The sequence below is a fragment of the Pagrus major genome, chromosome 11, assembly GCF_040436345.1.
Source record: "Pagrus major chromosome 11, Pma_NU_1.0".
NCBI classification, from domain to species: Eukaryota; Metazoa; Chordata; class Actinopteri; order Spariformes; family Sparidae; genus Pagrus; species Pagrus major.
The window spans coordinates 10803142-10828055 of NC_133225.1; the positions used below are offsets into that span (position 1 = coordinate 10803142).

The following is a 24914-nucleotide window of genomic DNA, read 5'->3' on the forward strand; positions in this document are numbered from 1 at the left end:
TTCTCTCCTTAAGTCAAGTCAATCATCAGAAATCTGAAAATTCCCACCCCTAGAGTTGAAGTGGTTTGGTTACAGAAGATCAGATGCACAACAAACCACATTAATATGTAAGAAGTGCAAGAAGACTGGAACAACAAAAAGGGGCAATAAGACAAACTTCAAGCTGAAGCAGCGGGTTGAGTACTAGTACAGCTAAAGTGAGTTTAAACCAAAAACGTTTTTCAGTATTTTGTCACATCATTAAGAATATTTTTATGGCAGAAATAACCTGAAATATCCTTATATTATTTTAGGGCAAGCACCTGAAATGTTTTTCAACAGAAAAAAACAGACTGAGCGACCATGCAGAAACCTGATGTGTGTGTGGGATGATGAAGTGATGATGATGATGAAGATGGAGATATCAGAAACAGACAGGGAGGATGATGAGATGGCGAGTTGGCTGATTGAGCTGCTGAATGGTCAAACTGAGTGAAAGTGGCAGGAATCCTGACAGTTTATCTTATTTCATATACACGAAATGTGGAGCTTTGCTTCCTCAGTTTGGCTCTTTGGCAGCGTGTTAACAGCAGATGAAACAACTTACTCTCACTGGGCCACTCCCAGCCTGTCTCTGTGTAGTTACACTTCAGGATGTGCACAGTGTCGCTTCATGCAGCGCTACAGACCCCCTGCTGCTGTGTACAGAGAGTCTATCCCCTCCCTTTGAAGCGTGAAGCCAGAGCTGGTCAGATGAGAGGCCTGTTAAATAACTGAGGGAGCTCTTTGACTAACCTGTTGGCCATTAGGATTTCTCATGCCACATTAAAGGGTGTTTGATTCCTGATAGGAGACACCCAGCAGGAGCATGAGCCGGGTGGGAACATTTCTATCTGTAACTGTGATCACTGGCTGCGCTCTCCATCCTCCACCTGACACTCATACATTCATTTATAGGCGCGCTTTTGGGCACATTTAGACCTGCCAACACAAGGCTATCTGATGATAGCTGCTTGCTTTTAGTAGAACGAGCCTGTCGACTGAAGCGCTTCATTTGTTATTCAAAATTTAAATGCTGAGTGGGTCCCCAGCCTTGTTGATGATCATATTAAACAGGAACTGCAAAGTGATGCTGACATGCTACTACCACTCTACAAACACCCCAAACCAAAGTGCACACTGCAATACACTGTGTTTAAAGGAATAGTTTGACATTTCGGGAAATAAACTCAAAGCGAGATGAGAAGATTGATACCACTACTCTAAATATGGAGCCAGCAGGTGGTTAGCTTAGCTTAGCATACAGTCTGGAAGTAAATGTCGAAGTATTCCTTTAAGTGAAAGCACCACACACTGCAAGCAATAACTGCACACACTCGTATTCCCATACCGGCTTGAGTCATTACGTCCATCTGTCAACGCCTCTGCAGGAGAGTATCACACAGCTCAGTCCTTGACTTCATCATGTATTCATCGTGAATACATTGTTTATTATAAGTGAATCTCATATTAGCCAATACACAATGATGCTACTTAAATATTAAAGATGATTTGATGGATAAATAAAAATGTCAAACTGAAAGAGATGAGAAGTGATGGGAGCTAGTCCTAGTCTGAGATGTGCTTACTTTCATCTGAAATAGATCTAAAAGGTGTATGTACATGTATGTGTGTATGTGTGTATGTGTGTGTGTGTGTGTGGAGGGTTTGTACGTACAAAGTAGATATCTGTGATTGGCACGTCATCCTCATCATCGACTGAAGCCTGGCTGGTGCACCCTGAGCCGGACATCTGGCTGGCTCTGTCCGCCTCAATCACCAGCTTGGGACTGGACGGGGCCTCCTTGGCTGCTGCACCAGGGGAAGAGGGAGCAGCTTGGGCAGACGAGGAGGAGGCTTCGGGTGCTGGCGAAGAGTTGGAGGGCGCTGCTTCTGCTGCTGCGGCATCGGGAGCCTCGGCACCAGCTGCTTCCTGAACCTCACTGTGGGCAGGCGGAAATGGGATTGTTTGAGAGTTAGTGGAGACCTGGGGTGTTCAAAGTCTGACACTGTGGGTCGTCCTCAGACAAATTGAGACAACTGCCATGAAGTTTTTCAATGTTTTCCTGCACATCCATTCATTTTTTACATGTTTTTTAAGTCTTTTTTACAAAGGCTTCATGTAGTTTAAGGACAAAATAAGCAACCTGGTTAGCTACAAACACACAGCCGACATTAACAGCCACTGATCGGGTCACTTGCCATAAGTCACTTTCCTGCAGCAGGGCAGAGGAACAGGACCCCGCTATTAGTGAAAACTGGCTCCGGCTAAAATTCAACAGCTGTGTGTGTGGGTGTTTATCTGCTTAAGCTCCAAGATTCGCCAGCTGGCTGTGTGCTACCACAATCCTTTATTGTTCCTGTCTAGATCATAAACTATTAAGAAGGATTTAGGCGCATCCACATTGCTTTCTCAGCTTCTGTGTTTGAGCTTAGCTCCGACTGAGGAAAAGCCCGGCAGTTGGCCGCTGAGGCAAAAAAGCCAAGTTGGCATCTCCAAGAGAGAAGTGATTGGCTGAGTTAATGAGGGGGACAGGATGGGGGTTGCCAGGCAGAAAGTCTCTCTGTCACCCCATCTCTAAATCAATTTAGATATATCTTTACAAAACTGCACATATACTGTATCACTGTCTATCTGTGTATCAGACTTTCTTTACATTTCAGTTTTTTCCCTCTCCAGTCGCTCTCTTTACTCATCTTCTCCCTCTGCCTCTGCTTCTCTTCCAATCATTCCCTTTTCTACGCTCCGTCTCTCTCCTCTCACACCCCTTCAACCAGTTCTCCAGCTGCAGGTGAGTAAGAGTTAGCCCGAAGGAGTGGGCTCAGTCAGATGGTTAATTCAGTTGCCTGTCGCTATATCAGCTGCCCTCACCAGCCCCCTCGCTCCTCTCCAGCTCCTTCCAGACCCCCAGGCTATATGTCTAGCCACTGCCTTCTCAGCATCAGACCCAATTATTCAGTTGGTTTCCCTCGGCAATCACACACCCCAATCCTCACTGACCTAAGTATGAAAGCGAGCCCTACTGCTATGCTCCGTTTGAATTGAGTTTATATCATGCAGCTTACAACAAGTGTTTTTGTCTATGTTTTTTCAGCTATGTCTCCCCGGCTGTTTTCTTTTTTCAAATTAAAATAAAATTCCAAACCAATTAACATTATTTAAAAACCAGGTTAGGACATACAAAGTATCAGGTCGCCCCAGCTTTATGGGAGCTGCCGGGGCCTGAGGGCTTCTTGCCCCACTAACCTACTTCTACTGGCTGGTTCCACCAAGTCAGGGCTCCTTTGGCCCCACGTCTGCCTCGCAATGTCACCCCATAAAAAAACACACAGCACAAATTAACATGCATGTGTGCACTCTCTCATAACCTGATTACTTAGAGCAGATACAGCTTCATAAAGTGCCTGCAGCATTTAGCTGTCCACAACAGGAGACCCCAGAGTCCTATAAACAAATGGGTCAAGCTGCTTTCTGGGTTTATCTGTGTGCGATGTTAGAAACTATGTGTGTGTATGTGTGTTTGGGACAGGTGAGGCATGCTAATCTAACAGCTGGCTGAACACAGGTGAGACACTGGAAGCAGGTTATTTATAGTGTGGCGCCAAACTGAGTCATATTGATGATTTGGGTCATGAAGGACTGATCAGAGCTCTGCAGCTTATCTGTCCTGTGTCGGGGTCACATGTATGCTGAGTGTATGACAGAGCTGATTGTTTTTGTCAGTGTTTACAGGGAAAAGACACCACCACGTCAGTGTCATGGTCTATTTTGTGTACATAGATATATCTAACATTGTGGGAGTTGCTGTGTGGGAGTTGTTTGAGTGTATGAACACTTTGTTGTCTTAAATGTCTATTTATGTCTCTTTTCAAAAACTTTCAATGTCTTGATTTATTTACCTCTAATTCACAAACTTTCAAGGATTTTAAGCACCTGTGGGACCCCATGTACTGAACACTAACACTGAGTGTGCATTATGTCTATTTTTTCATTTATTAGATGTTTTGATGCACTGTAAAATCTAAAATGTACTGCACATTGTCAGGTAAATCGTGTAATTCTGTTCAACAGTGTATGTGCCACTGTGTTGTTGGTGTACCTGGTTTCAGCGGAAGGCTGTGGAACGGAGATGGTGGGCTCACTGTCGTGTCTCTTCAGCTCCACCTCCACTGTGATGGTCTGCTGATCCTCCTCACGCACACGCAGCTCCTCCTGGGTCCTGAACACAAACATAACACACATCAAATAACACGCAGGGAGGAAATGAAACATGTGTGAAAAACAAACGCAGCCACATCTTAGCAACGGGAAGAATGGGCCTACTCATAAACACACCAGCCAACAGACTGACCTCACATTTTCTCCTCCACCCACCCACCACACCCAGAAATGTCTAATGCTGTGAAAACTCTGAAAACAGCTCAGTTAATCCTGCTAAAAAAGGTTTATGAAGTGAAAAGCAGAATTCATGCCCCTGACTCACCTCCCATCATGGCTGAGAGACTGGGTGTGCCTCCTGGAGACAGAGGACACAGTGTCAGTACAAGCTGTATATGAACTAACACACAACACACTGGTCTGGCTCCTAAAATATCAACTAAGGATGCCATGATGTGAATTTTCTCTGTTTAAGTTTTAATCTAAAGATTTGGGTGAGATTAACCTAACAAGATAAATATATACTACAATGGTAACAGTCCTCAGATTGTAATGGATGACTCCTAGTATACGTGTGCATGTGTGTGTGTGCGTGTCCACCTGTAGCGGGGGTGCTCAGCCGTGTCAGAGGGGGACCTCTCTGGGATGGACAGAGAGGTGGTGGAAGAGAGGGTGGTGGCAATTGATGCTGTGGTGGCCTCCTCAAATGATGGAGGAGTACATGGAAGAAGATCAGGTCGCCCTGGAGGAGGCACACAAACACACACAAACATACATTATTTTTTATATTTATCTTTGAGAAAGCTGATAGCTGTTATTTTTCATTTTTCACTTTGTCTTAAGTACTATTCTGCTTGAGTAGCCCTTTGTTTCCCATGGCAACAGCTACAACCCTGTTATTTATCGAGGGTTGGAATAATCAGTAGTGTTATTGTTTACAGAAGGAGACTGTGAAACATTTTCATGTCATGCAGAGAGAAGCTGCCTGCAGTCGAAGTCAAAACTCTTTAACTCCTAACACACCGCAACAGCAATGGAACCAATCACAATGTTCGTTTCCAATAACTTCCAGGCAGAAAACCTCTGCGTCACGCACTAGCTTACAAACAATTAAATTGTTTTTTCACGATGTTATTTAAAATCTCATTCAACTAAAATGTATGTTTGATGCTTTAATGTCATTAAAAACAACACTTTGACTAACGTTATGTTGGATATCGTTTGGCCACAGACTAAAGAAGATGTGTTCATTGAATGGCAGATGTTAAATTCTGGTCAAATCTGCGTCTGTGATTGGCCTCTGCTCCTATTATCTGTGTCTGGTTATCCTGGGGTTAATTCACTGGATTGCAGCACTGTATACTGGCGTTATTTACCTTCGTCCTCCAGCGTTGGGAAGCTGCGAGCGCCTCGCAGGTCGTAGATATTCTCATCTCTCTCGGAGGGCAGCTGGCTGGCTGACCAGGCAGCACCAGGACCGCCGCACTTCGGCACCGACAACGACACACGACCCTTCTTGGATGGAGATGACTTCAGAGCTGTGGGACAATGAATATTAACAGATTAACGGTCCCATATAATGCCCATTTTAGATTCACAATTTATTTTTAGGTGTCTACTAGAAAATGTTTACATACTTTAATGTTCAATAAACACACAATTTTTTCTCATACTGTCAATTACTGCTACACCTCTATTCACCCTCTGTCTGAACAGTCTGTTTAAATGCCTGTGTCTTTAAGGCCTCCCTCCCAGAAAGTTCAGTCTGCTCTGATTGGTCACCTCTCACAGGCCTGAGAAGGCAACGTTGTGATATCATAACCTTACAGAAGGCCTGACTGCTTGTTCAAAGTCACAGCTTTTGAATCGAGCTGTGTGCACTTCTCTTCAGAATCAGCATCTTGACTCTTATATATAACTTAATAGTTATATGGCAGCTAGAGCTGTTTTATGATGAAAAAAAGACATGAAAATCTAACAGTGTACAATATCTGACCTTTAAAGAGCACACAGTGCTGTCAAAATAAACTATTTTTTTGAAAACTAAAGGTTTTAAATCGTTTTGTCCGCCTGCACGATTTCTGATAATTGCTACTTTCGGTGCGAGAATCTTTGGAAAGGGATGAAAAAGGATCAAATTGATGTTAAACCTTCACATGACACGAAGCAGCACCTAATAAGGCTGTTCGCTGCTGCATCTGATTTTTCTGTCAAGGCTCGGCAGTAAAAGAGACAAAAGCCTGGCATCTGACATTTGTGTCTGTGGCTCCTCCAACACAGCCCTGTCTGACTATGTAAGGCAGTGTCGAAACTGAACTCACAGGAGCTCTTCCTAAAAACCGTGCTGCTCATGAACTTGAAGAACCTGTCGGCGTAGAAGCCCGGCCGGTGGACTGATACAGTGTCCTGAAGGAGAGATGGAGAGATTAATGAGACAAACAGTGCATGAATAAAATGATCAAACCTGTGCTTACAGTAGATTAATACATAGTGTCCCATTTTCAGTAATTATTTTTCTCTGGGTCAAACCACCAGATAGAACAACACATACAAAAAAAACAAAAAAACAAAAAACCAAACAAGTGACAGACGGAAACACAGTCAGACAAGGCTACAGACGCATCTCTTCATTATTTATGTTGCAGCAGACTGACAGATGACACTTGGTGTTTGGTGTTTACTGACAGAGGAATGGAGGAGACTCAGGGAAGTGAAGAAAAAGCAGCTCGGTTATTATTAGGCTTTTTGCATCCACGTCACCGGACTTCTCTATGAGTAACATCTTTGTTGGCATCCACCTAACTGAGCCAACTGTGTGTAACACAGAGAGAGCAATGAGTGTATGTTATCATCAGCAACAGTGACGCACACGAGGCTGTTACAGGGATGCTTGCTCTCCCACACATGTCTTGCATATGAGTGTGTTTCAGAGTGGGAGAGTGAAATGAGTAAAGAGAGAGATTATTCATAGGACGGAGAAAAATCTGTTGATGATGTAAAGTGCAAACCCCGGAGCACATGAAGGAGTGTAAGGTGCTTCAGAGACGTGTCTTGGGGAGTATCTAGTAACTAGGCATTGTAATTGGATACAGTTAGTGAGAAAAAATGTGTTATTAAATTACACTTATCTCATCTACCAATAAAATCAGAGTGCATTGCTCACTTTGATTTGATTTGTTGATTAGATCGAGTCTATGTGTGTTCAAGACGTAATTTAGCTCTAAATTTTGTCTGTGCCCATCCCAATGGGCTACATATTTATGTTTTATTAAGCTTTTTTGCCAAGTTTAAAACATTAGTTTGCTGATCAGTACGTCGTCACTATGAAGTTGACCATTGACCTTTTGTATTTAACTTCATCAGTTTCTTCTATTCGACATTTGTGTAATTTATGTGTTCATGTTTAAGATATTATCACATTAATTGTTGAGTATTGGCCCAAAATGTGTTTTGTGGGGTCACAGTGCCTTTGACCACCAAAATCTAATCAGTTCATCCTTGAGTCAAATTGGATGTTTGTATCAAATCTGAAGAAATTCCCTCACAGTGTTCTTGAGATATCACATACAGAAGAGTGGGACGGACAGACATAATGCCTCTGGCCAAGGCTGTCGCCGGCACAGAGGCATAAAAAGTCATCAAATATAATAAGTTGCATTACTTTGATGATGTAATTAAAACAGTTACATAACCTATTACATTTTTAACAGAGTAACTACTTATCTGTAAGCTATGATAGTCCAAAAGTACCCTTTCCAACACTGTTCAGAACGGATGGAGAGCGAGGAAACATATACTGTCCCTCGGTGTAAGCAGTATATTGTCTGACCAAAATAATAATTCAGTGAATTCTTATGTAAAATGTAGTTCTAGTATGTGCTCGATGTTATTTTTATATCATCCTTTTGCTTACCACTGGGAATTCTGAAATGCTTTGCAAGCTCTGGCTGCATTAATGCAACAAAGACTGTGACCTTTAAGTAGTGAAATCAGACCTGACAGCTCACTTTAAACAACACTATATGCTGTGTAGGCTAGCAAGAGCTGCTAATCGCCATGGCTCAGGTCTTATTTGTTTATTAGATATAGTAGAAATGTATGTGGTCATGACATTTTAGAAACCCAAGCGGCATACAGTGTGCACACTTGTAATTCAAATACAACAGTAAAGAAAATGTATCATCAGATACTGTGTGTCTCTCTCTGTTTCTCACACTTGAATAAAGGCTGACTGTTTATAAAGGTGATTTACTGCAATATGAGCTAACCTCAGTAACGACTAATCTTTGTGACAGTGACAGAAAACAATGAGAATGAAAGTGTATGGACTAAACAGATAGTTTGAAAATAAAACCTCAACAAAAGACAACTGGGGCTAGTGATCAGCATACAATTCACCTTCGAGTAATCCATATCTCTGCTTAAAGCTGACTTCTAATCTGCTTTAATAAACAAACACACCCACGAACATTATTGTGTCTAAATCAACCTGTGTGCTTTCACTTCCTCAAAAACTGTGTAAAGCACTATGAGGGCAGATCTACTGGGCCAGGAAGATATTAAACAATAGTCATAGTATTAGCTGCGCAGGTTGAAAAAGAGCAAAATTAACAGATAAAGTAGGAGACAAGCTGACAGAAAATAAACATAGAAAAACAGACTGTTCTGCCAAACGTGAAGCTAATAAAACTCCTCATGGAAAACGAAAAAAGCTTGAGGCTATTGTTTATGAGGTCTGGTACTCACTAAATGTAACTGTTGTTCTTTTGTGTACTCTCCTAAGAGACTTTATGTAAATAAAACCAGTCTTGTCTCTGGATAATGTGATAATACAGAATAAGATGGAGCAAGTTAAGACAGTTACAATTCTATATTTTTTGTTACCTGATTACAAAAGAGTCAATGTGTTGTACTGTGAGATGTATCGAGTTCCTGCATGTGTGTATATGTTATGTCTTTGCATCTGACAGGCTCTGTCTCTATATGAAAAAGCTATTAAAAACTCACCCCGTCATGAACCAAAGCCTTCCATGTGTGTTCCAGTTTCTTGATTAGCCTATAGAAACAAAGAGAAGCACAGTTTAACACAGTGATGTTAGATATGTCTTACACATTAGGGTCATAGGCAACATGCCTGTAGGCTGAGGACCTTGAATGTGCTGTCTCAACTGATTAAGTTGTTTCAGTGCATGGGTAAACAGTATGTATATATATGTATATATAATTATTTGCCTTCCATCTCCAGCCTGTGACTCACTGTAAGATTAAGCTAATAATGGAAGAGTGGTGACCAAGTGTAATGATCACCTGTAGGATTGCAGGATGTCGATGATTCCGATGTAGAGGAGGAGTCTCTCTCCTTTTCCGTTCACAGCCGGGATACCGCCCATCCTAAAATGAGAAGCAAAATGAAACTGGAATTTCAACAACCACTGAATGTTCGAAACTGAAGACAAACATCTGCTTTCATATGATCTGGTTCTCCAAACTGTGATGCTGTTTCGCCTGAAATCTAACAGTAACAGATAATCTAATGACAAACGGCTAGACTTCTCTTTTTGTTTTAACTAAAATGTATGAAGAGAATTAAAGTGTATTTATTCCTAGACTCTTTGTAATCCATTCTGGCTTTGACTAAAGCAACTACCTTCACTCCAGCAACAGTGAAAATGTCTTAATTTCATAGCCGGCAGTTTTTTGGCCTCTAGCCGACCTGCCAACCTTTTAATCCACACTGAACCTAAGTACAGCCTGAGATCATCTGGCACGACACTGCTGACACTACTTTGATGGGTAAATCCTACGTTTGCCCTCAGGGTCACTTGAAAGTGGAGCAACCTGCTTCAGTGTGACCTTCTAAATCTCTCCTCAAGTCTTGTTTTATAAGCTTGTTGTCATTTTAGACTAGAAAATAATTTCCTCTAAAGGAATGTTAGCTGACTTGTGCTGCAGGGTTTGATAAGAAACAGGTTAAAACGTCTATAAAATAGTTTGCATGTGAGTTTTTATAAAGTATTTTATTGTTAATATATATTGTTATATTCCACTTTATTTATTAGCATTAATATGGCATAGTTGCTCATCAAGTGGATATCAGAGACATGCACACCCCTTTTTTTAAGTGCCAGCAGTCACATTTATCACCCAGCTCCTTTGCCAACAGTTTCTTGTCTCTCTGGTTTAACTCACGTGTCGTCAGTGTCAATGGTCCCTCCGCAGGCGGCTCCTCCCTGGATGGACTCCATGGCTGTGGAGTACAGGGCCTTCTGCTGGGCCACGGGCCTCTTCTCATCGCTGCCGCCCTGGGAGCCCTCCATCTGCCTCTCCCTCTCGGCCTGGTCCATGTTGTGAACCCCGAGCAGTAGACTGTAGTCCATGATCTTGAAGCTTTCTAGCACCTGAGCAACAGGACACATAAAGACAGATGAAAGTGTGCAGTGATTGACAGAAATGTGACATACAAATCAAGGTGAAAGCGTTTTACTTTAATGCTATACAGAAGACACTGAGCTATGAGCACTAGCATGCATACATTAATAAATAATGTATAGGATAGCCAGTGTGCGCAGATATACAGTACTCCCTCCCAAGCACATGCACTATAAAAGTAAATGTGAGGTGGTGATTTACAAGAGAGGGGCAGGCCTGCTACCAGACCAGACACCTTGTTAAACCTCTTGCTCGTAACAAAGCTCTGATTTACAGAGAGGGATCCTGGGAACGCCAAACACTCTCATAAATAGCTTTTTCTTTCTCTGCCTTCATCACTCCTGCTTCTCTCCATCCATGATGCTCCATTATTAATCAGGGTACCGTAAGATTCCTGGGTTTTCCAGCTCTTATCCATTTCCTTTTGTGGACTTTCTCTACCTCTTTCTACTCTTTTACTGACTTCCTACTCCATCTTTCCCCCGAGACGCTGCATTATGGCATCACTTTATTCTTTTTCCTATCATACCTCTAATCCCTCCCTCTAACCATTACAGCCTCACTCTTCTGAGGACCTCTCTGGAGACTCCAGATCAAGGTGTTATGTGGATCCTCCTTCAGAATCAGTAAACCACACTCGCTGTCTTCTCCTAAGCTGGTTCTCCCTCCTTCCTGCCATTTTCCTTGTCTGTCTGTCTGTAATGCATCCTCCCCCTCCATTTAACTCACCAGGCAGTCTCTCTGTAGAGTCTTGACCAGCGCGTTGTAAGTGTCCTGGTCTAGCATCAGTCCATCCTGGAGGTCTTGCATGAAGTCCAGGTCTTTGAAAGTGGGCCTGGCCTTCTCTCTTTCCTTCTTGGACGCTCGCCTCTTGTAGGTGGAGCCCTTCAGGTCGTATTTGAGGTGCATGCGAACCACGCGGGGAAGGACGTTGTTCATCACCACCACGCGGATGTTCTTCCCACCCGACTGGACACAGTAGAGGCCGAAAAACTTGGGCAGCAAAGTGCGAGGGTTCTGATTCAAGTTCTGTAAAAAGAAAAGTGCAAAAGAACAATCATCTTTGAAGGTCTTTTAAATTGCTTTCTGCTGCTGTGCTTTGACAGGATATTGAGGCAGGACTGAACATTAAAGGGAACAGATTTGATGAGTTTAATCAAGATTTGTGAGGGGAAAAGTTGGGTCGGTCACCACGAAATATTTAATCACATTTTACAGGACTGAATCTTTAAAAATGTCCAGAACAAGATGTGCCAAGCAGTATTAGCTAGAAAGTGAAAATGTTGGCATTTTAACATAAAACACAGGAAAATGCTTTTGTTTTGGTGTCCAAAGATTGACAGGGAACACACCCAGGAATAAAGGTAACAACACAGAATCATTTTTCATTTCAAGGGACCATTAATAATACATGAGCAAAATGTTACGCGATACACGTTCTGCACAAAGTTAATTTATAAACATAACACAGTTCTCAGTGTACACACAGTTCATACCGGGATGCATTACTGTGATTATTATCTGTCACATTTGGGTACAATCCAGCCACAGTGCATCTTACTAGAATTAAACAGGAACTGTAGGGGAAATGTAGAGGAGACTTCAATTTCAAAGAATGTATTAAAACTAAAAAATCTATTTTGAAATTAGTGTGAAATCAAAATCAATGACTTTTCACATGCAGCCAGATTGTTTTGTATGCACTGTGGGAGCAACTGACAGACATCTGTGGCAATCACTTAGGATTTTAGGTCATTGGGACAAACATTTTTACCTCTTTTCTGACAATTTGTTGACAATTGACTATAAGAGAAAATAACTGTCTGATTATGGAAAGAGGAAAACATATTGTTGCATCCCTACAATGACACCTTGTTAGACGAAAGTACACCTGAAATGACTAATATAGAGGTGAAACATTATTTAGAAGGCACCTAATTTACATACAATTCTCTGTTCCAGATGCAATAACATAATCAACTTAAAGGAACAGTTCACCCCAAAATCAAAAATACATATTTTCCCTCTTACCTGTAGCGCCATTTATCCATCTAGTTTGTTTTGGTGTGAGTTGAAGATATTTACTGTAGCAATATGTGCCTTCTCTCGAACATAATGGCACTAGATGGCACTTGGCTTGTGGTGCTCGAAGCGTCAAAAATACATTTGAGAAACTCAACAGCAATCATGACCTGATTACTAAAGATAATCAGTACAGAACTTGTCGTGTTTCATGAAGGAACTATTTTCTTTCTACCAAATTACATCTGCCAACTGTATCCCCCTGGAGAAAAAGCATGCATCTACTCTGCTAAGTGCCATCGAGTTCAATTATATTTAGGGAATGGCAGACATCTCTATGGTTGCTTTCTCCAAACTCAACAACTCCCAACAAAAACAATCTTGATTAATAAACAGCACAAGTACTTTGCCCTATCTTTTAAATGCTTTTGCTTTGTACTTAATACAAGACTCTCCCCTCAATCACCAATCTGTGCTGAATATTTCAGTAGTCAATCCAAACAAATGAGGTAAGTCTGAGCTGGGTGCTCAGTTAAAAACCTGCTTTGACCTTGGGACCAGGGCCAGCTCAGTCCCATTAGAGAAATGAGAGGGAAGAGGAAAAAAAAAAAAGAGAGCGAGCCACGGTCCGTATAGTGATAACACAATGCATTCAAGAGAGGAAATTACTTCTAGAGAAGAAAGAAAGAGAAACAGAAAGAGGAGACATGTAGGTTGAATGTGGAAGTGTGGCTAAAAAGCCCTGTACGTGTGAGGCATTCTGTGAATGACCTTCAGAAGACAAAAACTGGTCAAGAGAGCAGAAAAATTAAAGAGGGTGCAGAGAGAGAGAGAGAGCAAGAGAGAGAGAGAGAGAGAGAGAGAGAGAAAGAGCATCCTCTGCCCTCAGCCACACACGACCCTTCTGTCAATGTTAAGAGGGCAGAGCAGTGATGAGCCAACAACACAGACACGTGAGGGAGAGGAGGGAGAGCAGAGCGACGGAGAGCAAATATGAGCATGAAAGACAGGCGGAAGGAGAAAGCATGGATTAAAGCACGGGGCAGAGCGAATGATAAAGGAAACTAAATTACACTGAGAGTGTCACAGCAGCAGGGAGAGTGATAAGACATGAAAACGTGAGAGAGGATGGACTATAATAGAAGGAGCGGATACACAGAGGGGAGAGCGGTGGCAGCAGTGGAGTCGGTATTATATCACCGTGATCTGTAGGCTGCCCAGAGCCAGACTCCTCAGCCAGCCCGCTACTGCCAGCCAGTGTGGAAGACATGAGCAGCTCCACCAATGACTGCCTGCATGTTGCCTGTTATGTTTGCTACAGATACAGATACATTTTGCTATTACATGTACAGTCTTTCTGTTTATTTTTGTTCTTTAAGTAGATGTTTCTGTAAGTCTATAAAATTGTATCCATCTACCTTATGTTTTCTGTTGTTTTAACTTGTGTTTATCTTGGCATAGGTTTAAATTTGCCAGTCTATTTGTTCTTCTCTGTCCTCAATTCACCTGCCCTCGCCTCAGGCTACAGCCATCTCATAGGAGCCTGAATTACTGTACCTTCATTAAACCTTTTTCCTGTGTTTCTCACCTTAGTTCAATTATACCTGCGAAAATGCTTCAGAGCACAACCAAAACGACGGAAAAGGTCACAGGAAATGGGCTGAGACTTGAACGTCCCTGAATGATTAAATGAATTCTTGCAGTGGTCTTCGGCCATGGCTGTCGGCACGTGAATAAACACAAGGCTGCGGGCCGTGAACCTTAGAGGCTGGAATGGCAGCATGGACATACATGGAGCTGTTGCTGGTTGAGTTCATTCAGAATGAGCCTGCAGACTGGGGAGAGGGTGAGGGGGGGGTGCTGCTGAAACACACTGGCCAGTGCCTTATGAAACCGCATGGCCCGGGGTTTCAGTCGGAGATCATAGCGCTGTTATGTCTGCTTTAATACAAAAAGGATGTCACGCTCGGAGGAGAGATTTCCAGGGTCTTACATAAACCTGAGATCTAAAAATATGACTCAAAAACAGACCAGCAGGGAGTCTGCATTTAATGAAAGCATGAGTGGTGCTTGACCACCTTTTGTGCAGTGTGTATGAATCTGTGTGTGCATATACCCGATAGTATCAAGCTTGTATACTTGTAAGTATGAGTAATACTCATTCAGCATGTGTTACCCTGTATGTTTGATGCCTACCATGAAGGTAAAAAAGGGGGAACACTACTGAACATGAAAGCAACTGTTAAAGCTCACTAGCTGAAATGCAGAGGCACCTTTTTGATTTCCCACTACACTTACCATGTAGTATCCTGGCAGTAGCTTCTGTAAGAATTCAGCCTCCTTGTGCATCACAGTCTTGATGATGAACTCGTCGTCCTTTGTAAGGTAGAAGACGGAGCCACTCGCTCCGGGATTGGACAGCTCGATCAGAGGCTCATTACATAGCGAGTACTGCAGGTACGCAGAGAGAACAAACACAGACGCACACAAGAACAAAGAAATATTGATTAAAACATAGAAAAACAAATTGACAGTTCTAAGCCGAGCTGATCTTGTGGATTAGCCTACAATTAGCCTCAGCAGACTCATATAAGGCATTTTCTGATTATCTTAGCCCAGATAAAGTTATGGTTTGATAAACATAATCAAATATAGGTGTATAATGTTCGTATTGTAGTCATATTAGTCCTCAATCAAACTATAACTATCACAGTCTTTGTGGAAAGTGACCTTCGACAGGTGGCTAATTCTTTAATATTGTACCTTTAAATAGTAACTTTTCATGTCTATCAGACTAACAAATGGACTGTTTTTTAAAATCTAAAATCAATGCAGTAGTACACTTTATTCTTCATTGTTAAAACCTGGCACCTACATTACCTACAACCCAACTCAACCACCAACATGTTATGTAATAGAAAAAAAAAGGGCACCTAAAATCAATACAACTAATTGAACCCACACTCATCATGTATAGACATTGTATGACATGAACATTATGGTAGAAATGATGATGATGAAGAAGAAAAAGATTGTGGGTGAGCGAGAAACAAAGAGTGAGGAAGACGTGCAGTAACAAATAGACTCATTTAGACGTCAAACAATAACTGATTTGAAATTCTAGCTTTGTTCATGCATCAGACTCCTGCTGGTGTGATGATGAGCTCAGCCCATTCTCTCCCTCCCTCTTTGCTGCTTAAAAGCAGGTAATGATGGACATCATTTTTAAAAAAAGGTGAAGCTGCCCCCACATACCTTCTGCTAATGGCTCCCTTTTAAATCATCCCTCTCAGAGTAGCCTGACATTTAATTTCATACCTTTTTTTCACATAAAAACACGGCTGAACAGGGTTGGTGAGAATTAGGGGTTAATGGCTGACTGGAAATGTTAACATGCACACAGTGTCACGTAATAGGATGTTATCTTCACACCAAGAAGGCTAATTTAACACACAGGAAAGTCTGTTATAGTAAAAACAGCCTTAGAGGTGACAGAGTTGTGTTGGGAAATGAAAGGGTTGAGTACATTTACTATTAGAGTTTAATCTGTTTGCGCCAAAGTCTTATTTATTTTATCTTTGTGTTTGTAAAAATGACACTCTAACACAACACAATGATTTTTGCTGTATGCTCAAACAAAAGCCACATGAATTATCATGATACTATGATACTAGGCTGAATATCCATGGATTTTGGACTGTTTTGGACTTTAGTTTGACCTTTACAGACAGACAAAATATCAAAAATGTATTGTCAAATACATTGACGTGAAAACATTTTTTACTTGCATTTATCAACATCTTTTCTGCTTGTACGCCCTCATGCGTGGTGTATGACATCACATGTACATGCAGAGGTGTAACGGCAAGAAACCTCGAGAGACTGAGTTAAGATTGGAAAAACACCAGCCTAAACCTGCTCACAGCATCGACTGGGGGAGGGCCAAAGCTATCATCTGACCAACATTACACCCTCAGATCATGAGCCACCTGCATTTGCTGAATAAATACTATGAGATGAGGTTAATTATGTAGATTATCTTGATACAGCATATACATGTATTTAATGCGTGAATAAAATTCATGTGACAGTCATGCCTAGTTTTGTAGTAATCTTAAAAGATGTTTTGTTTTCTGCTCTAAAGTATACCTGCTAATTGTGTTACTCATTAATAAATAAATGAGTATACAGTGCCAAGCTCTTAAAAAGCTGCTCCTCCCAACACCTCATTAAGACCTCTATGGAAAACTCCTCTAAGGGTGGACTTACTCTGCTACTATGATTGCAGTGTGATTACTTTAAAATGTTCTACCTCCACAAGAGGTCTAGATTTAGAAGCAGGTGGAGAGCAATGCCCCTCTAATTCAGGACACTATTCAGTTAGGCCAGTCAGACTGAATTAGAGCACCCTGTCCCCTTAAGGTAGTGTATTTCTAATGTTAGAACAAGCTGCTAAACACTGAACAAGTTAGTTTATATTGATCTTTAGTTTTAGTCTTTAGTCTCTTTAGTCTTCTGATTGTGAGTCTGTTTCCTTATAAACACAGTCATACCCAAAACCCTTTAAATGAGTCCCTTGATAACATGCAAGTCCCCAGATGACTTATGTGTGGACATATGGTGGTGAGGGACCACAGGCTGGCTGAGAAGAGATGTGGTGTTTACACGTGGTCGGAGTGCCGATGTATTAAAGATATGTGCACATGGGACAGACAGAAACACTGACTAAGCAGTGTATGTATATTCTGCTAGACTGCTCGGGGCAGGGCGGTGAATCATGCAGCCTCCAGGTCCTCCAGGCTGATGAAGGGTGACAAGCTGCAGACCTTCCCTCCCTCTCCTCAACCATCCTCTCTCCTCCTTCTCTTGTGCTGTTGCATTGCCTCTCGTCCTCATTCTTCCCATCTCAGCTCCCCACTTTTCGTCCAACGTTCTCGTCATTTAGCAATAGGATATTAATTACTTTCTATCTTCACATCTTTCTTTCTTCGATCTGTTTGTTTTATCATCCTTTCTGGTCTTGCCCCCCTTTCTTCTACATCCCTTAAATCTTCTTTCACTTTACACTATGTCATTCTAATCTTCTAATTAATTTTGGGCCACAGATAATACAGCTATGAGTGAGTCAAATCTTACCAGGTAGTCATCCGGCCTGATGCCAAACAGTTCTCTGAAGTAGCGGAAGGCCACAGGAGCATATGTTTTAAAGCGGAAGTCTGGGAAATGGTGGGCTGGAGTGAGGTTGCTGCCTTCACTAAAGGAGAGAAAAATATCAGAGAACATAAGATAAGAAGACAGTTATCAAATATTCTCAACAGGTAGGTTAGGAAGAATCAATATCAATGAGCACATTAGTATAATTTCATCCACACGTGCACTGGCAATATATTGCGTGTTTGGTTTGTGTGGTTGCGGCAGAGACCTGGGGAAAAAGATGCTCTCCACCACGTAGAAGTCCTGCATCAACACATCTCTCTCAGGCTTGGAGCTCAGGTTGCCCACCGTGTAACCGATGCCCAGCTGGATGGCACCTTTCAAGGCTGAGGATGTGGTCTGTGGAGAGAGGGGTGAGGGAGATGTGGTGAGAGAAATGCTTTCTTTAACCCTCACTGTCAATGAACGGTCCTACTCTGAGTCAGGATAAAATCGGTAACACTTTATTATAACCATCATTGATAAATGGTCCTTTTTTTGGTTAAATAAACTTTAGTTAATTGTTATTTCACTATTAACAAACAAAGAAATGCTTTATTAACAATTTCAGCAGCATTTGTTTATTGTAAAGTTGTAACTGATGTGAAATACCTATTAGCTCAATTAACTAAAATTAACCATTTATTAATGATGGTTATTATGAAGTGTTACCTAAAATCATTAGAATTAAATGTTTTCAAAGTCTCGACATGTTTAGAGCCAGAAGACACATCATGTGCTGCCTACAGTACCTTCTTGTAAGTAGTTTCCCCTGATGCATCCACACCTCTGTGGCCAATCTTCTTTCCCTGACCCGGCTGGCCTGAGGATGAGGGCATCTGACGAGAAAAAGAGGGAGAGGCACTTTAGGGTAATACAGGGGACAGGAGGGTTGGTACCTGTCTATTAACATTGAATATTTAAATACTGAAGACTGTGCAGTGACACAGTATTAATAAATGAGAGCTGATTTCAAGCTTTAATGACATGAGCAGACAAGGTGTTCACTTTGAAAGTAAAATGTAAGGTTTGGTTCATCTGTTCTAAGGATCTTTAATTAGTGGAGCGCCTGAATCAATCGAACTCTCACTGTGCACAACATGAGGTCTGATAGCTCAGATTTTTATTTAATCTAATTCAGGAACTGTTTTAATTGTTGAAGCTGCAGAGGATATTTTAGATCTGGAGCTGGACATCCAACTTAAATATTTCTGGTGCTGTTATAATTAACTTTCACTGAGCTTTTTGGTTTAAGTTGGCATTCAACGAGAATCAAATGTCCTCAGCGGACTCAAATTAAACAAATTGTGCAATATTTGTAACTGTTTGCTTGAACGTACAGCACAGTAGCTGCAGTGCCAGATGGATGGGATTTAGTACCAAATTAGGAGGATTAACATAATGTGAGCCAAGTTGTCGAGCAAAGACAAAGAATACTAAAGTGATTTTTAAATAATTTGTTGACTGTGCTTTCTAGTAGTCTGTACTTTTCATGCATCAAGAGAGGACAATCATGTACAGCAAATATTTACTGACCCAAATATTAATCGAGCCAAATAATAATTGCCCGACATCCTCAGATCAAACCTTTGTAGTGGTTTCATTAGCGTCTGGCTAAAACCAAAGAACTAGTAGCTATTGATATGGAGGATCAAACATGAACTAAAAAGAGCAGATGATCACAGGGACAGATGGAAGCTCACCTCTGTGATGAAGGCTTTCTTAGCAGCAGCATCTGAGAGAGAAAAAGAGAAGAGACAGAGATGTTAGTGGCACTGAGATGGAGAGACTCCATTACTCAGCATCATTAGTGCTCTCCGTGACAATGATGAATTCCAAAGGGTGGACACAGCAGTCCAACATTATGTAATAACAGTGTCAAACACAAGTAGGGGCCTGTCAGCCAGAGCAACTGCAGGAACTAGTAATGTCAGCTACAAGGGCACCAAGTCCTTTGTAAAGCCCCATGTACTCACGTGTGTGTGTGTGTGTGTGTGTGTGTGTGTGTGTGTGTGTGTGTGTGATAAATGCATTTTAAGCCATGCTTGCGGCAGGAATCCAGCAAAGGCAAAGTCAGTCTGTCAGTTCACAACTTTGGTCCAGACTGAAATATTTCAAATTCATTTGATGGATTGCCACAAACTTTTGTACAAACATTCATGGTACTCAGTGAATGAATGTTTCTGTCTAATGACTTTGTTGATTCCCTGACTTTTCCTCTAGCATTAACATAAGGTTCACATTTGTGGTTTTGTAGGTAATGTCTCATCAGCTATTGGATTGATGCTAACTGCCAACTACTCTGATAATCTGTCCGTCCTTTCAGTGATTTTCATGCGAAAATGTCAAACATTTGCTGGTTCCAGCTGAAATGTAAGGCATGATAATAAATGAAGAGTCTTTGGGTAATGGACACATGGCTAATCACGAAAATAATCTGCAGATTAATCAGTTCTGAAAATAATCGTTAGTTACAGCTCTAGATGCCATTAAAATCTGGTGCTGTGTTCCCCTCAGGATGACTTCTAATAACTCTGAAACAATCCTACATTTCATCCAGCACCACCATTACGTCTAAATCAATTTGTCCAATACTTTTGTTTATGACCAAATACCTGAAAGACCAATGACATTCCCATTATCCTCAGTTTGTGTTCAGTGCTTATTACACTAGATTAGTGTTAGCAAGCTAACGTGCTAAACTAAGACAGTATACATAGCAAATAAAATACAAGCTAAACGTCAGCATGTTGACATTGTCATTGTGAGCATGTTAGCATGCTGATGTTAAGCCTTAAGCGCAAACAACCACTGAACCAAAGTACAGACTCATCTACAGCCTCATCTTGTTTTGACTTGTTGAAATACCTAGTACAGTAGACCTGGCCAACACGACCTGGCCAAAAACATAAACATGTGTGAATCTTGACTGGAAAAAGCTCAGACACCCTTTGACTCAAGTTGGTCACAAGACCCTTTTTTTTCCATTTAAACTAACATGAAAATAACAGCCCTGCTAAACTTAAATCCCCTTTGAGTTTGTTGGAGTGGGAGGACACCACACGCTTACGCTCTTTTATAAGCTTTACAATGCTAATATTATCTGTGTTGTTATGTGCTTCCCAAACAGCACACATTACATATCTAACAAATTAGTACAGCAGTCCTGCTACTGTAACCATTTTTACTCCAATAACAGGATGTAGGCAGGCAATCAGAGGCCTGTTTTTCGTCAGGAAGGCCTGAAATAGATGCATAATTATAGATGTATAACATTCAGCATAATAATGAAGAGAAGGCTGAAGAGGGCAGGAAGTAGAGAACACAACATGGGCAAATGAAAGAGTGGAAAGATGCGGAGAGGGTGATGAGACGGGGCTTTAGACACTTCAAGAGTGAGGCTGATTGATTCCCTCTCTGTTAATCATAATCATCAAACATAGCCGCTCAGATGGTGGAATTCATAGAGAACCTGCAGACGTGTTCATAACAGCAACAACACAGTCCGACTTCTGTTTACACTGAAACTACAAATAAATGGAATTCAGCCATAATTACTTTTATCATTCACACCTGTGCGCCTCCTACTGCGACATGTCAAAATGTCTGCCATTGAAAGGTCTTATAAGGTTGTAGCGGGCGTAGCTGAGGGCAAGCATAACTTTATTTAATTAAAATTACAATTGCTCTGCTTGTAATTGCTCCACAGAGTGAGCCCACATGCAGGAGTTGGGTGGAGTTTTTTTATATATAGTAGTCTAAGGGAGTTGCTGGACTAATAGAAGATAAAAAAACAAAAAATGTGAAAAAGTCTGCACACTGTAGCTCCCTTAACTGCAATTTATTAGCACATCCACATTGTGGATTTTGGATGTTATTAAATTTGCTCTGAAGGGAGCTACAGTGTGCAGACTTTTTCATTTTCAAAACCTACCTTTAAAATTAAAACTCTGAAACTATTAAAACTATGAAATATACCACATATCAAATTATTTTCATCATTTCATGCAAAGAAATGATTGAACAGATACTCACAGCTCTCCTATCAGTTTGGCACAAGGTTGTAAGAACTAGGCCTGCAACTAACAATTATTTCATTGTCGATTAATCTGCTAATCATTTTCACGATGTCAAAAAATTGGGAAAAATGGTAATCACAATTTTCTTCATTACTATCACAAAAGCAGCAAATCCTTTCAAGAAGCTTGAACGAGGACATGTTCGACATTTAAATGACAGAAACAATCAATTAACAGAACAGTTGGTGATTATTTTTCTTTTGACAAACCGATTGAACAATGAATTAGCACTCAATCAATTGGCTTTGTTTGGGTGCTTCAGCTGCGTTTGACTGCAGTAATAATCATCTTGTACTACTATTAACATTAGTATAATTATATTCATTTTTCTAGGAAAAAACAGAACATACTAACAGCAGGTTCCTTCAGCCACAATACACCTTTGTCACTGCAGAAACTTTGACTTGTCAAGGCAGGAAAAGCACAGTGTTGACATAAATGCTGGTCCTGTTCCCTTAAGTGTCCCAGTGAGCTATTCAGGTGAGCCAGTAAGCACAGTAGCAAGACCTCAGCCGAGTGGAATGCAGCCATCATTAATGTTATTTAGTACACCTGAGCTGTTCCTGTGATGACATGTCAAAATATCTCCAGTGAAATGGGCCTATTGTTTGATGCAGTTTTCACACAGACATGTTGTCTTTTCTTTTTAACCTCACAACATTAATTACAGCTTAAAACATGCTAGAAAACATGCATCCTAACCCTGGAGCTAAACCAATGTACAGCTAATATCGCTCTTATTAGTGGCACGTGTTCTTCTTCTCCTATGACATGTTGTCAAAATGTCTGCTGTGAAAAGGGTCTTTTAACTCAGCAATTTAACAATTCAGGCCAAACAAGGATGACAGGAGATGAAACGTGACTTCCTTGCTTCGACCTCTAAACAGCATAAAAATGAATCAGTCTCCTTCAGCAGCTGAGACACTCACAGCTAACCTATATAAGCCAGTGTCACTCAGGAATGGGATGGCATCTTCACCGCTTCACTCTGTGCTTACAGCTGAATTGATAGCCAGCCTTCTCTCGTCTCTGTGCGCCTGCCTGCCTGCCTGCCTCTCGTGGATGCCCATGTGACTGAACCACAGAATAGTGTGTTCGCCACCCCTCCTCCTGCTCAGTCTCTCTATCTCTCTTCCTCAGTCACACACACACACACACACATTCGCACTGGGATGAGCAAACCGAAGCGTGCCAATGCAATCCCGGCAACGCTCCCTGCAAGCTGGAACATCCAGGGAATAAAATTGCAGAGAAAAAAAAAAACCTGCTGGTGAAGGAATGTTTGCAACGCAGATAATTAAAGAGGACGTTCTTCTGCTTTTAACCACACTGTACTATTTATCTGTGTCTGTAGGTCCAAGCTTGTGAATGCATTTGGTTCCTTTACATCTCTTCTGTCATTTCCAAATGCCTGTTCCCTAAGTGAACATGTATTTGTGTGTGTGTATGTCATGAATCTTATTGCTATCTCTTCCTTTCCGCATGTCTGCACCTGTTTAGACTTCCCTCAGTGTGTGTATGCATGCGTAGGTATGTGTGAGGGGGTGTGACTGATAGCTGAGACCACAGATTTTAAGGCACAGTGTGTGGTGTGTGTGTGTCTTTGTGTGAAATCAGAGTGAGTCGGGCTGTGTGTGTCCAAGCATGTGCTCCATCTCTACCTGCATGACCACGACTGTGACAGTTTTACCAGAAACACAGACTGATTTGGACCCACACCATACAGCTCCCAATATACTGTATAAATAGGAAGTACTACAGCCTCAAATATCATGATAATGCTGCTGTTACCATGTCTCCACTACATCCTGAAAACCATACTGTCCTGCTGCTATTTCTACGGTGCTAGAGTGATAACATTACATAAACAGAGAGACATAACAATGTATATTACAGCGCATAGAGGTAATACAGAGGAAGTTGTGATGATGTAGTTATGATAGTGGATATGATGAGATAGAATTGAAGCTTTCATAAGGTACTGAGTGCTAAAACAAGTCATCTTATCAGTGATAAACTCAACAAGCTAGGAACTACAGTCTCTGATATCGCGAGAAAGACATAAAATAGAGTTGAATTGGGCAAAAGATACACAAGTATCTGCTGCCATTACATCAGACATCAGAGCAGCTTCTTTCTTTGCGCTGTGAGACCCCTCAATTCATCCGTTGCTCTAGACAATATTGAAATAGTTTCTTTTTTTCCTTGTGTAACATAAAGGGACTTCAAGTCAAATTTCGTTCTACAAACTGCTGTTTTAAAACGACTATTAAATTAACCTTGAATAATCCTTTAATCCTCATTTAATCCTTTAATTTGTGAATAAAGAAATCAGTTTAGTTTCTGAATACTAGCAGTTTTCTGAGAGGCTCTTTTTTTGTCAAATTTTATGATAACTTTCCTGCAAAAACTGAGAAAACCATCTTCAGAAATATGCCTTGACACAGAAGCACAGGAGTCTGACATGATAGCATGTTACTAGTTACTAAAGATCCCTCCATTTACCTCTAACAGGTACCCAAGTGATTCTATCCTTGATAATGTAAAGAGGCTTCAGAATGAGGACATGAGTTAAAATAGGTCCTGCTCCACTATCATGCTGCAGCAGCAGCAGTCTGCAGAGTTCTGCAGGGAATGGAACAACAAATAGACCCATCCAAATAAATAGCTTCTAGCTGAGACTGTTGCCTAGCGGGACTGCTATGTGTTGGTTTAGTGGCTGCTCTTGCAACCCTTAAGAGACTGGTCCATTACCAGCTGGTAATAGCCACGGGAGGTTAAGTGAGACTCAGGCTTATTTACTGTATATCATTTTCATACACAAACCCTGTGTTTGACTCAGCGTGTATGATCATGTGTTCAACCAACGTTAGACCCGTTCGTGTGAGAGCGCCGTCACAGCTTAATCCCTGGTTGTTGCCAATTCTCGTATGACTATTTATACACATCACTGCTAAACCACAGAATTACAATACAAGGCTGTGTATATTTGCTGAAAGACAAAATATGTAACA

At 41.3% G+C, this 24914-nt stretch overlaps 1 protein-coding gene across 1 annotated transcript in view; it reads right to left on the bottom strand.

Annotated features, from left to right (window-relative positions):
* The window catches only part of pip5k1ca (phosphatidylinositol-4-phosphate 5-kinase, type I, gamma a), a 44282-nt gene that overhangs the window by 5075 nt on the left and 14293 nt on the right, over nucleotides 1-24914 (bottom strand). The window contains exons 2-16 of the mRNA XM_073476515.1: nucleotides 19525-19556; nucleotides 18574-18660; nucleotides 18051-18181; nucleotides 17765-17882; nucleotides 14927-15079; nucleotides 11336-11635; nucleotides 10367-10575; nucleotides 9485-9568; nucleotides 9185-9233; nucleotides 6499-6583; nucleotides 5554-5715; nucleotides 4766-4919; nucleotides 4503-4550; nucleotides 4119-4238; nucleotides 1697-1961 (exon numbers count right to left, since the gene is read on the bottom strand). Of these exons, the coding sequence (XP_073332616.1) occupies nucleotides 1697-1961; nucleotides 4119-4238; nucleotides 4503-4550; nucleotides 4766-4919; nucleotides 5554-5715; nucleotides 6499-6583; nucleotides 9185-9233; nucleotides 9485-9568; nucleotides 10367-10575; nucleotides 11336-11635; nucleotides 14927-15079; nucleotides 17765-17882; nucleotides 18051-18181; nucleotides 18574-18660; nucleotides 19525-19556 (1997 nt within the window). The remainder of the gene's footprint in view (nucleotides 1-1696; nucleotides 1962-4118; nucleotides 4239-4502; nucleotides 4551-4765; nucleotides 4920-5553; nucleotides 5716-6498; nucleotides 6584-9184; nucleotides 9234-9484; nucleotides 9569-10366; nucleotides 10576-11335; nucleotides 11636-14926; nucleotides 15080-17764; nucleotides 17883-18050; nucleotides 18182-18573; nucleotides 18661-19524; nucleotides 19557-24914) is intronic.